The 14,329-nt window shown below is 45.4% G+C and overlaps 1 protein-coding gene across 6 annotated transcripts in view; it reads right to left on the bottom strand.

Moving 5' to 3' along the window:
- Window positions 1-14,329, bottom strand: part of LOC141129481 (uncharacterized) — a 110,817-nt gene that overhangs the window by 56,240 nt on the left and 40,248 nt on the right. For all 6 annotated transcript variants that reach the window (XM_073617535.1, XM_073617534.1, XM_073617537.1 and 3 more), the window contains 2 exons: window positions 7,921-8,064; window positions 1,047-1,202 (listed from right to left, as the gene is read on the bottom strand). In XM_073617535.1, coding sequence (XP_073473636.1) covers window positions 1,047-1,202; window positions 7,921-8,064 — 300 coding nt within the window. The remainder of the gene's footprint in view (window positions 1-1,046; window positions 1,203-7,920; window positions 8,065-14,329) is intronic.

The raw sequence follows: 14,329 nt of genomic DNA on the forward strand, positions 1-14,329 counted from the left end.
ACAATGTGAATGTAGCTCATTTCAGTAATTATGATTCTGCTATTCGAACATAGAACCCTCATTCCACATTAAAAAGATTTTTTGGTCCCCTGAGTGTAACTTCACAGGTAGAGATCAGACTGCAGGGATTTGGAGACAACCACTGGGTGATGTCCCCTGGAGTTAAGGGAAACACGAGCTTCACCTACACTGTACACAGGGAGCTGTACACACTCTCCCTGCTCAGGTGCTCACAGGCCGGTGAGCTTTCTGCATCAAAAAGCCCTGCACTGACAAGGCAAATCTGCCAGATTCTGACGATGATGAAGATGGAGGAGAAGAAGACCTCTGGTGGAGAGGAAAGGACCTCGAACTTGCATAGGTTCATCACTAACTTGCAACCCACTTTTCTGAGAGGTGGGTCAACCAGAAGTCCCTGAAGCTTGGAAGACATCTAACCCCCTGGAGAAGCACAAATCTGGGCAAACCTTTATGTGGAAAAGGACTTATCTGTAGACTTGGCAGTCTTATGCCCCGTACACACGGTCAGACATTGATCGGACATTCCGACAACAAAATTAATGGATTTTTTCCGACGGATGTTGGCTCAAACTTGTCTTGCATACACACGGTCACACAAAGTTGTCGGAAAATCCGATCGTTCTGAACGTGGTGACGTAAAACACGTACATCGGGACTATAAATGGGGCAGTAGCCAATAGCTTTCATTTCTATTTATTCTGAGCATGCGTGGCACTTTGTGCGTCAGATTTGTGTACACACGATCGGAAATTCCGACAACGGATTTTGTTGTCGGAAAAGTTTATATCCTGCTCTCAAACTTTGTGTGTCGGAAAATCCGATGGAAAATGTGTGATGGAGCCCACACACGGTCGGAATTTCCGACAACAAGGTCCTATCACACATTTTCCGTCGGAAAATCCGACCGTGTGTACGGGGCATTAGACTGCTAAGGACACATGGAGTCTGAGGAAGCGGTGGACTTGGAAGCTTTGGCTTGGAAGCCTTTACATCAAATTTAAGGGCTGAATCTCTGCTAGACCCACCTTCTAAAACACAATCCGATTCCGGTGCTTCTTTACTTTGATCAGAGAAGTAGTCATTATCTGAAGACAATCTAAGAAGCACCTGTTTAGGTCGGAGACCGCCAGTATATTTTAGTTCAGCGGCATCTCTCTGGTCTTCCTCAGTCTTCTGGAATCCTGCAGAGAGAAAACATGGAAGGTGTGAGGGTGTGCTAGAGGTTTCTTTTTAAACAAAGTTTATTCAGACAAAACCCTTCAAATCTATTTGTAAGTCTAGGGTGGTTGGACGGCTGTATGTAAGATTCCAGGTCATGGCATAGCTGGTAGTACTTAGTCATATTCAGCTAGAAATGTTCTATAAGGTTGAAAATGTTTCTCTGTTCATCCAAGTATCTTCCTCAGCTCTAATCCGTGTCAGGAACATACCATGAAAATTAGAAATACTTTGTTATCTCGTTATCTCTCTATATATCTTATCAGTCTCCTCCTGGTGCTGCCTCCTGGGAGGGTACATAAAGCGATATTAAAGTCTTTTTTTTTTTTTGTGAAAAAATATATAAACTCGCGCTGATGGTGAAAAAAAAAATTATAGGTAATATAAAGTGAATGAAGCTGCTATACACAACGTGCTAAACACTTGGACACAATAAAAATACATAAATATAGCGCTCACAAACAGACCTTTATCATAAGTGAAAAAAACAAAAACAAGTCCATAAAAAACATGAAGTCCATAAAAAACTGGGAAAATGCTTCACATCTGGTGTGCAAAAAGTGCAGAGAAAATGTTGTAGAAAACTTTTTCAAGCGTACCAAGACACCCCCACATGTGTCCCCACTCACCAGATGTGGACTGGGGTTTTGTTGGGGGGCTTTTTCAGGTTCACCCCCGCGTACCCATGCATTCACTTCACCAACCATTAATCAAGTTAATGCCAATATTTTTATTTTTAGAAACATCAAGTGCTGGCTCCTGACGAGTGGCCCTTCAGCCACGAAACGCGTAGAGCTGCCTTACGCCTTGCCACCCTATATCCACTTAGCTTTACCAGCTCAACCATTTACCCCACTTTAAGATCCAAGAGGCTCAAGTCTCTGCAGGCATTATTATATTTTATCATTTTATCCTTATGATATATTTGGTGTACTTTGGAAAGTTGTTGCTTGCCATTCCTTGTGATATACAATATTGCTTGTCAATTCTTGTGATATTCAAGTCATGATTGAGATGTATCATCCATGCATTACTACTCTGTATATGTATATTTATTATTGTACCCTGTCTTTTATCTGATGGCAACCAATAAACTCCCTTTTATGTTTCACCATATGATGCTTTTGCTACCACATGCTTCATTTAAAGTCCCGCCCCCTTGCTTTCTCCCCCCTTTTGAATCCCACTCACCAGATCACGACACCCAGCTTTTCAGTCTGGGGGTCAATACAGACTTATAACGATATCCAAAGGATGTCCACAGGATGGTAGATTCAATGATGGCAGATTAAATGATGTGACTTGATGATAATCCTTCAAAATGATTTCTCAGCCATAACACCAGGTACCCAAAAGGAAGAGAAGGGACTAATAGTGAAGTATGCTAAGAACAGGTATTTATTGCGCATAAAAAGTGCATACTTACAAACGTAAGTTTAAAAACAGGCATGATAGTGAGAAGAATACAGCGAACACCGTTAATGGCGTTCTTTCCACGAGACCGGAAGTGACGTCAGTCGTGCCGGAAGTTGCGTCATGTCAATGCATCTCGCCCTCCCACAGGGCGTCAACAAAGGACCTTAAGGTCCTTTGTGTTTGGGTCTGTGCTTGTGAGCGCTGTATTTATGTATTTTTTTGTTCTTTAAAATAACACCTACTCTGTGTAATGGTTTTGCACAGAGCAGCCAATAGGGGACGCTGTCCCCCCCAAAGCAACTCATCATAAAAAATTGTTCCTTTAAGTGTGTGCGGGGAGCCAGACACACAGGGGCTATGGGAAGCATAATGTGTTTGCAAACACGTGATTGGGGCTAAGAAGCTCTATTGGCTTCCTTTAGAGTGCTCTCGGGACGCAGAGCGATGCGCCTACAATCCCACTTTAGCGTTCGTTTTCCTGTGGTTGTTACTGATTGGCGGGTCCGTAGGGCGGTGCTTTTATCGGACCCGCAGAGTCACTGGCTCACACACTGCCGGTCTTCTTCAGCAAGTGAGGGAATCAGCAGCAGAAGAAGAATGGTGGAAGGCTCGGGGCAGACTGGGAGTGATAGGTCCGTGCAGCAGGCAGACGCAAAGGCAGCAGTCCATCCATTTCCCTGTGACAGTCACAGACTCAGCAGCCAGCACTGCACACATAGGGATCAGATGAAATACACAGAAAAGTGTGACTGGAGCCTTAAGCAGGCACCTGAGGAGACATAAATGTTTTAGTAAAGCTCTTCTTGAAAGGATACGAAACTACAATATTTCAGTAAGAGAATGCTCATAAATGGCACTTCCACTTCTTGCACCTACAGTATCTCGCAAAAGTAAGTACACCCCTCACATTTCTGTAGATATTTTCTTCTATCTTTTCATGTGACAACACTGAAGAAATGACACTTTGCTACAATGTAAAGTAGTGAGTGTACAGCTTGTATAACAGTGTAAATTTGCTGTCCCCTCAAAATAACTCAACACACAGCTATTAATGTCTAAACCGCTGGTAACAAAAGTAAGTACACCCCTAAGTGAAAATGTCCCAATTGGACACAAGTAGTCATTTTCCCTCCCCGGTGTCATGTGACTCGTTAGTGTTACAAGGTCTCAGGGGTGAATGGGGAGCAGGTGTGTTTAATTTGCTGTTATCGCTCTCACTCTCTCATACTGGTCACTGGAAGTTCAACATGGCTCCTCATGGCAAAGAACTCTCTGAGGATCTGAAAAAAAGAATTGTTGCTCTACATAAAGATGGCCTAGGTTATAAGAAGATTGCCAAGACCCTGAAACTGAGCTGCAGCACGGTGGCCAAGACCATACAGCGGTTTAACAGGACAGGTTCCACTCAGAACAGGCCTCGCCATGGTCCACCAAAGAGGTTGAGGTCACGTGCTCAGCGTCATATCCAGAGGTTGTCTTTGGGAAATAGACATATGAGTGCTGCCAGCATTGCTGCAGAGGTTGTAGGGGTGGGGGGGTCAGCCTGTCAGTGCTCAGACCATACGCCGCACACTGCATTAAATTGGTCTGCATGGCTGTCATCCCAGAAGGAAGCCTCTTCTAAAGATGATGCACAAGAAAGCCCGCAAACAGTTTGCTGAAGACAAGCAGACTAAGGACATGGATTACTGGAACCATGTCCTCTGGTCTGATGAGACCAAGATAAACTTATTTGGTTCAGATGGTGACAAGTGTGTGTGGGGGCAACCAGGTGAGGAGTACAAAGACAAGTGTGTCTTGTCTACAGTCAAGCATGGTGGTGGGAGTGTCATGGTCTGGGGCTGCATGAGTGCTGCCGGCACTGGGGGGCTACAGATCATTGAGGGAACCATGAATGCCAACATGTACTGTGATATACTGAAGCAGAGCATGATCCCCTCCCTTCAGAGACTGGGCCGAAGGGCAGTATTCCAACATGATAACCACCCCATACACACCTCCAAGACGATTACTGCCTTGCTAAAGAAGCTGAGGGTAAAGGTGATGGACTGGCCAAGCATGTCTCCAGACCTAAACCCTATTGATGATCTGTGGGACATCCTCAAACAGAAGGTGGAGGAGCGCAAGATCTCTAACATCAACCAGCTCCGTGATGTCGTCATGGAGAAGTGGAAGAGGACTCCAGTGGCAACCTGTGAAGCTCTGGTGAACTCCATGCCCAAGAGGGTTAAGGCAGTGCTGGAAAATAATGGTGGTCACACAAAATATTGACACTTTGGGCCCAATTCGGACGTTTTCACTTAGGGGTGTACTCACTTTTGTTGCCAGCGGTTTAGACATTAATGGCTGTGTGTTGAGTTATTTTGAGGGGACAGCAAATTTACACTGTTATACAAGCTGTACACTCACTACTTTACATTGTAGACAAGTGTCATTTCTTCAGTGTTGTCACATGAAAAGATAGAAGAAAAGATTTACAGAAATGTGAGGGGTGTGAGATACTGTATAATTATCAAAATAAGAAAGATAAGAAAAAAACATTTGTAGAAAACCTAGGCTTGTGGGTGCCAAAGGCAACCGGTGTTTCCCCAGAAGTAGAAGGCAAATCACCACATTTTAGGGACTCCTGGTCTTCTATGCTGATTTAATCCAAGCCACTACAAGCTCCTTTTCCCGAAGGAAATTAGAGAATGAAGGTTGATCCTCAATATCAGAGTAGGTAGCCTTTGCATTCCTGAACATCATGGCAGCCAGAGGATCCTTGTCATTGGAGGCAGCAGAGAGAAGAAGGATTGGGGAGCTTTTTAGGGGGCCTAAAATGAGTTGGAACACATTCATTGCGAGAGGCAAAACATTCCATGAGAGCAGCAAAGGATTCCAGGAATACGGATGAAATCTATATGCTAGAGGAGCCGGGGGAGGAAATAGAACACTTTGCAGGCTGAGCTCCCAGTGGCCCCTTTAAAAAAGCACCCACAGTCTGCACAAGGTAGGGGGCAGAAGCCTGACCCAGAAGCTCCAAAGTAGAGGAGCAATTTTCTCCTTGTGCCACGTCAGACATGTTGCTCAGAACAGTGCAAACAAACAAACAAAAAAACTGAGCAGAGAGGATGAGCCCTTGGCAATGTATATCAGGGCCCCCAATAAACAACACAACAACCCAGCAGCTTTCAAATACTGTATGCAAGGGAAAAGGAGAGCTCTTTGCAGAAACTAGACAGGTAGACACTTGTGGAGAGCGGCCTTGTGCATAGAAACCGCTTACTTCCCGAATGTGTATGGCTGTCCCACAAACTGGGATAACACAGTGGATAAATTAAAGGCATAATGCCTGTCACTCCCATAGAGGTGTACTGAGGCTGTGGCCACCACTCATGCTGCAATTCTCCAGAGCATCTCCAAAGGTTCCCCAAGGGACTAACAAGCTCCACAAAGGGCCCCAGAAGGACCCAGTGTAGCATAACAGGGAAAAGCAGCTCTTCTTACTTCCATGGTATTCCCATGTGGCTGCCATGGCCAAGAACTCCCCAGTCCCTCAAAAGTGTAGCAGCAGTTACAGATAGTCCCATGGAGGACAGTAAACATAGTCCCACACAGCCAAAGTGGACCCCCACCCAGTGCTCCATCTAACACGAAAGAAAGAAGAACCATACACCACATACAGAGTAGGAAGGGCGGATGAAAACAATGTAGGTGTCAGGGACCTGTCAGCACCGGACCGGCGCATGTACGTACGCCAATGCGCCGATGCGCTCCTGCTCGGGCAATTCAGCAATCTCCAGCTGTCAGTGTGCGTTGACGCGGCGCTCGGGCGCGCGGCGCGTGTGTGTACGTGCGCGGGTGCGTGCGTACGGGCGCGCGTTCGCATTAGCGCCGTTTTGGCGCCAAGAGGTGCATAAAAGTTCTCCTGTTGCAGGAATGCGCTGCTGTTTCGTCTCAGCTCTGTGGATCTGCTTAACCTGTTCCTGATTGATTGTTTACCTGTTGACCCGGCTTGTCTGACCATTCCTCCTTCTCCAATCCGACCCGGCCTGCCTGATTCTGCTTCTGCATCTGCCAATACCGTTGCCAACCTCTGCCTGCCTACCGACTCTGCCTTTGCCTCCTGTATTAACCGCCTTGCTACCTGCTGACCCGGACTGTTTGACCCTGCCTGTGCCTGCCGGTTGTCTGCTGTGCTGTTGCACCCTCAGCTCCAGCTCCAGTGACTTCTGCATCTGCATCTTCAGTGCTGCAGCCTGCTGCTTCCAGTCATCACCTTACCTGCAGCCCAGCCATCCCTGGAGGGATCTCTACTCTGCTCCAGCATCAGAGCCTTCATCTCAAGCAGGCACTCCTACCCCACTGTGCTCTCGAGACCACTGTCCCCATTCCAGTGGCTCTTGAACCAGCGTTGTATGAGAGGTCTTCTCCTACAAGTCAGGCTCACTACCAGGTACCTAACAGTAGGAGACCTTATGCTTACCATACAGCTGCTCTGCTCAGGCTACCGAGGTCCCACCAGGGGAAGGAGCAGGACACCACCCTACACAGTCAGGGCACTACTCATGTAAGGGGGCACAGTAACATAACATCTTGAGGCCTACCCGTTATATGTGTCTGATTTCCGAACTGAGCAAGGAAGTGCATGCGCTCAATGGTTGGAACTGGGGAGACTACAGGGACCTATATTATCCAACCAGTTACCCAGCCATAAGATGAATTAAAAGGATTACTTCCAAGGAAAAAAAATAGAAAAGACAGAACTATATCCCAACAGGGAAAATGAGGTCCTAAATCCTTTACACCAAACATAACTGAGCTGTTTGGGAAGTGAAAGAGATTGGCCACCAGCAGCAGCCACTCCTAGGCTGAGATTTTTATTTTTTTGTGTGTTCTACTCTTGCAGGAGGCAACATAACCCAACCGTGAGGAACAGAGAAAGCCATGCCTGTCAATGAATGAAGAGAAATGCAATGGTGTAGAAGACTGAATTAAATGTGGGTTTCAGTGCTTTGGTGGTAGGAGCGTGTTAGGAGCCGATCTCTGCTTTTCATAGAGAACAACAAAGCATTTACCAGAAGTGGATGATACTCAGGAGGAGGAATGCTAAAATAAGGTAAGGTAAATCCACACCAGTCACTAGCAATGTTAACAATTCCACCAAAACTTCTCTTTCACAATCAACTTCTACATTTTGCAAAAAACAAAACCAAAAAAAAAACAACAATATCTTTAGGGTGATGGCAAAGTCCAGATAGTGCATTGCCGTTCAGGTATACTCACCGTCTATACATATTTTATCCCTATTTTCATCACACATGTAGCCACGACCACGTTCTGAAATTTCAGGCAAGTTTTTACCATTACTAGGGGAATAAGCAATTGGCTCAACATCATCTCTCTCGTACTTCTTAAATTTCCAGCATCCTGCAGAGGGAAGATGTTTAAGATGTGAGAGTTTGCTTGTGGTATGAGGTTTCTAAATGAAGAACCTCAAATCTGTTTTACATGGTAAAAACTAATATAATCAGTAGGTAGGATGCAGTCATAGCATAAAATCCCTGGTACGCCGCACATGCTGCATATGGCCTTCAATACAAGTATAAGGTTGTACGTGGCCATGCTCAAGTAATCGCCATTGGCCTTAAGAAGAAATTGCAAAAATAGATACATGTTCCAAAACCCCCCCAATGAGAAGCTAAGTCAGCCAAAAGTTTCACTGACTCTGTCAGACAGAAGGTGAAGTAGATCTAGAACAGCCAGGAACCCTAGGATTCCTCTAGAGGTTGGGAGTTTCCTCCTGAGGTGGTGGTGAACTGACCTAGTTCCAGGGACAACATGGCAGAGCCAGCTTGCAAGACACCAATGATCTTTTTAGCATTCTGTAAAGCCGCGTACACACGAGCGGTATGTCCGACAGAAAAAGTCACGGACCTAGAAATGGAGCATGTTCTAAATATTTCCGACGGCCCCAATTCCTATCGGGAAAACCGATCGTCTGTATGCTGTTCCGACGAACCTAAAACAACGCATGCTCTGAAGCAAGTACGAGACGGAAGCTATTGGCTCCTGGCTATTGAACTTCCTTTTTCTAGTCCCGTCGTAAGTGTTGTACGTCACCGCGTTCTGGACAGTCGGACTTTGGGTTGACCGTGTGTCAGCAAGACCTCTTGAATGGAATTCCGTTGGAGTTCCGTCGGAGAAACCTTCAGAGTTTATTCCAACGGCAAAACCGGTAGTGTGTACGCGGCATAAGAAAGGCATTCTTCCCACTAGACATCAAAGTAAAAGGCATTTTTCTGACTGACCCCCAATGAATTGGTTTTAGTAGGGTTTCTTCGACATATGAAAATAATTTCAGGGATTTCTCTATAGTAAAAAAAAAAAAGTTGATCTACACTATATTGCCAAAAGTATTGGGACGCCTGCCTTCACACGCACATGAACTTTAATGACATCCCAGTCTTAGTCCGGAGGGTTCAATATTGAGTTGGCTCCGCCCTTTGCAGCTAAAACAGCTTCAACTCTTCTGGGAAGGCCGTCCACAAGGTTTAGGAGGGTGTCTATGGGAATGTTTGACCATTCTTCCAGAAGCGCATTTGTGAGGTCAGGCACTGATGTTGGACGAGAAGGCCTGGCTCGCAGTCCCCACTTTAATACATCCCAAAGGTGTTCTATGGGGTTAAGGTCAGAACTCTGTGCAGGTCAAGTTTTTCCACCCCAAACTCGCTCATACATGTCTTTATGGACCATGATCTGTGCACTGGTCCAAATTATTTGGTGGAGGGGGGATTATGGTGGGGGGGTTGTTTTTCAGAAGTTGGACTTGGACCCTTAGTTCCAGCGAAGAGAACTCTTAAGGATTCAGCATACCAAGACATTTTGGACAATTTCATTCTCCCAACTTTTTGGGAACAACTTGGGGATGGCCCCTTCCTGTTCCAACTGCTCACCAGTGCACAAAGCAAGGTCCATGGAAGAGCGAGTTTGGGGTGGAGGAACTTGACTGGTCTGCACAGAGTCCTGACCTTAACCTGATAGAACACCTTTGGGATGAATTAGAGCAGAAACTGCGAGCCAGACCTTCTCATCCAACATCAGTGCCTGACCTCACAAATGCGCTTCTGGAAGAATGGTCAAACATTCCCATAGACACACTCCTAAACCTTGTGGACGGCCTTCCCAGAAGAGTTGAACCTGTTATAGCTGCAAAGGGTGGGCCAACTCAATATTGAACCCTATGGAGTAAGACTGGGATACCATTAACCACTTGCCGTATTGCAAAAAATGGCCTAGTCGTTAAGGGGGTAAATCCTTCTGGTCTGTAAGTGGTTAATATTCATGTGCGTGTAAAGGCAGGCGTCCCAATACTTTTTGCAATATATAGTGTATGTTAAGGTAAATAAACCCTAATAAGTTACGGTCCAATATGCTCCAATAAGTAAAAGATTCCTTCCCGATTCCTTAAAGTAGTTGTTAAGCCACTCTTACCTGTATACACCATCAGCACTGCCTTCTATTGTAGTATCCCCCCTCTGTGAGTGATTTAAAAAAATAAATGCTGCAAATACCTAATTTCACTGCCGAGATTGCGATCACATGACTGCCCAGCTTTTTCCTTTCCTCCTCTGAGGGATGCAGGGGGCGGGGCTGAGATTCCTCTGCTGATGTCAGTCTGGAGGGGAGGAGGAGAGAGCTGGCTGGTCATGTGATCGCAATCTCGGCTATGAAATGAGGTATTTACAGCATTTATATTTATGAATCATTCACAGAGGGGGGACACTGCAATAGGAGGCCGTGCTGATGGTGTATACAGGTTATGAGAGCAGCAGGGGGGGGGGGGGTCACACACAGACAGGGGGGGGGGCACAGGAGCAGAGAGGAGAGCAGCTAGCAGGCTGCTGATGACAGAGGCGAGTAAACTGACCACGGTGTCTGGTCTCAGCAGCCATGATACACCGTGGTCAGTTTACAGAGGGGTGGAGAGAAACTGGCAGGATCAGCCAGGTTTTTTAGGTGTTACAGGGGGCCAAATGACACTGGACAAGAACTGTGTCATATAAAATGCTTTAATGGAGCAGGATCCATTTTTTTGGGGGGTTAACAAACGCTTTAAGGCAATCAGACATTCCCTGGATCAACACACTATTACTATTATAAGTTTCAATTAGTGCGGCGCTCACTAATAAATAAATGTATATGAAAACAAAACCAATTCATAATAAAATATAAAGTGCAAACAGTGCCTTACGCCTCATAAGTGAATTTGTTACATAAATACCTTGATTTCAATCTTAATGTAATTCATTAACATACCTAAACCACAGTAATTAACCAAATGATCCTGATGAAAATTTCCCTCCCCCCGGAATGTTTGACCTTGGTACAGACACACAAGGTGACACACACAGGTTACAATGCCAGTTAAAGGTTAATTTCCCACAATTAGTGTCTGTGTATAATTAGTCAAAGACTTTGTTAGTTCTGGCGTGAGCAGGCCAGATACTGAGCCATGGGGAACAGAAAAGAACTGTCAAAAGACCTGCGTAATAAGGTAATGTAACTTTATAAAAATGGAAATGGATATACAAAGATATCAAAAGCCTTGAATTTGCAAATAAGTACTGTTCAATTACTTATTAAGAAGTGGAAAATTCGGGGATCTCTTGATACCAAACCAAGGTCAGGTAAACCAGGAAGGATTGCAGCCACAGCTGCCAAAAGAATTGTTCAGGATGTTCAGAGAAAAACCCCCAGGTAACCTCAGGAGAAATACAGGCTGCTCTGGAAAAAAGACGGTGTGGCTGTTTTTAACCGCTTGCCTACCAGCACACGTCAATGTACGTTGGCACAATGGCATGGCTGGGCAAATGGGCGTACCTGTACATCCCCTTTAAGACGTGGCTTAGTGGGCGCCTGTGCGCCTGCCGCGTACTCCGTGACTGTGCCCGCCGGTCCCGTGGACTCGACGTCTGCCGGGGGCCCACGATCGTGACACTGAGCGGCAGAATGGGGATATGCCTATGTAATGTTGTAAAGCACTGCGTAAACTGTCAGCACTATATAAATCCTGTATAATAATAATAATAAACAAGGCATTTCCCTGTTCTGCCTAGTGACATGACAGAGATCTACTGCTTCCTCTCATTGGGAGAAGTGATCTCTGTCATGTTGTAGTGAGCCCCCCCCCCCCCCCCCCCCCACACAGTTAGAATCACTCCATAGGACACACTTAACCCCTTGATCGCCCCCTAGTGTTTAACCCCTTCCCTGCCAGTGTCATTTACACAGTAATCAGTGCATTTTTATAGCACTGATTGCTGTATAAATGACAATGGTCCCAAAATAGTGTCAAAAGTGTCCGATGTGTCCGCCGCAATGTCGCAGTCCCGATAAAAAATCGCAGATCGCCGCCATTACTAATAAAAAAAAAATAATAATATAAATGCCATTAATCTATCCCCTATTTTGTAGACGCTATAACTTTTGTGCAAACCAATCAATATACGCTTATTGCGATTTTTTTTTATCAAAAATATGTGGAAGAATACATATCGGCCTAAACTGAGAAAGAATTTTTTTTTTTTGGGGGGGCTATTTATTATAGCAAAAAGTAAAATATATTGTTTTTTTTTTCAAAATTGTCGGTATTTTTTTGTTTATAGCGCAAAAAATAAAAACCACAGAGGTGATCAAATATCACCAAAAGAAATCTCTATTTGTGGGGAAAAAAGGACATCAATTTTGTTTGGGTACAATGTCACACGACCGCGCAATTGTCAGTTAAAGCGACGCAGTGCCGTATCGCAAAAAGTTTCTGGTCAGGAAGGGGGTAAATTCTTCCGGGGCTGAAGTGGTTAAGGAGCACAATACGACGATACTTGACCAAAAATGAGCTGCATGGTCGAGCTGCCAGAAAGAAGCCTTTACTGCGCCAAAGCCACAAAAAAGCCCAGTGAGGCATGTCAAGGTGTTGTCAGGCATATTGTAACCAGGCTTTTTGTGGCTTTGACACCTCTAAGAATGATCACATAGACGCTAATCGCTCAGTTCTTGGTCAGCTGAGAGCGGAGAACGGCGACTGTCAGTCACCGCTCTCCGCTCTGTTCCTCCAGTGCACACTGGAAAGCCAAGCTGAAGTGGGGGTGGGCACAGGTGGCTTCGGCTCTCATCCACCTGCTAAGACCCAGAGCGAGCCATCAGTCAGGCATCTGGGTGGATCCTAACAATATCGCGATCCTTCCACATCCTGGGAGTGCACCATTTTGGGTCACAGAAGAGCAAAAGTAAGTGAACCACAACAGAAGTATAGCTTTGGCCATACTTCCCTTTTAAACACCACCAAAAGAAAGTATATGCCTTTAAAAATGATATCAAATTTATTTGGGTACAGTGTTACATGACTGAGTAATTGTCAGTCAAACTATCACAGCACTGATCACTGGGTATTACAGGCTAGTACTTAATTGGTTAAAAAAATCGAAGTTACTTACCGGTAACGTTTTTTCCAAGAGTCTTTCAGGACAGCACACTTGAGAGACCTCGGCTCCTCCCTTCTTAGGAAACACCGCCTCCACCAGACCTTTAAGTCGCCCTTTCCCTCCATCCCGTCAGTTTTTGCACAAGAACCTCCGGCCAGTCTAGGGAGACATAAGAACACATCATAACAGCCTTCATTATTCCTGATGTTCTCACGTCCTAGTGGCAAGACAATATTTTGGGTGGGTACCGGTGCTGTCCTGAAAGACTCGGACTTGGAAAAAACGTTACCGGTAAGTAACTTCGATTTTCCCTATTTCGTCTTTCAGGACAGCATACTTGAGTGGATAAGGGTGGGACTACTGCCTGTAGAACTTTACGCCCAAAGGTCTGGTCCTGGGCAGGCAATAAGTCCAGTCTGTAGTGCTTAACGAAAGTCTTAAAACTTGACCACGTTGCTGCTCTGCAGATCTGATCGGGTGTAGCACCAGCCCACTCTGCCTGTGACGTTGCCATAGCCCTAGTGGAATGAGCCCCAATACCATCCGGAACTTCCACCCCTCTTGCTATATAGGCCTGACTGATAGCCAATCTTAGCCATCTGGCTATAGTGTGTCTAGAGGCTTTGGAACCCATCCTTGCCCCTGAAAAAGAAACAATAAAGGAATCGGATTTCTTAAACTGCTCCGTAATCTTCAGGTATTTTAATGCACATCTTCTGACATCCAACTTGTGGAAGACCTGCTCCTGTTCCTTCACAGGATTTGAACAAAAAGTGGGTAAACAGATTTCCTGGCTTCTATGAAATTCAGAAACCACCTTCGGAAAAAAGGCCGGATCGGTTTTAAAAATAATCCTATCTGGAAAATCTTGAAAGAAAGGTGCCCTCCTAGAGAGGGCTTGTAGCTCACTAACCCTCCTTGCCGTAGTGATGGCTACTAAGAAAACCGTCTTGAGGGTTAAAAACGTCACCGTACAAGACTCAATAGGTTCAAAAGGATCCTCTGTAAGGGCCTGCAATACTAAGGAAATATCCCATACCGGAAAGGGGTGAGAGCTGACTGGTCTCTGCCTTCTTAAATCTCTAAAAAACCTGGATATCCAAGGATTTACTGCTAGCTGTTGTTCAAGGAATACACTTAAAGCCGATATCTGACTTTTAGGGGGAACTAAGTGCCAACCCCTTATCTGCCCCACTCTGTAGGAACTCTAG

This window comes from Aquarana catesbeiana, linkage group LG02 (genome assembly GCF_042186555.1).
Source record: "Aquarana catesbeiana isolate 2022-GZ linkage group LG02, ASM4218655v1, whole genome shotgun sequence".
Taxonomy (NCBI): domain Eukaryota; kingdom Metazoa; phylum Chordata; class Amphibia; order Anura; family Ranidae; genus Aquarana; species Aquarana catesbeiana.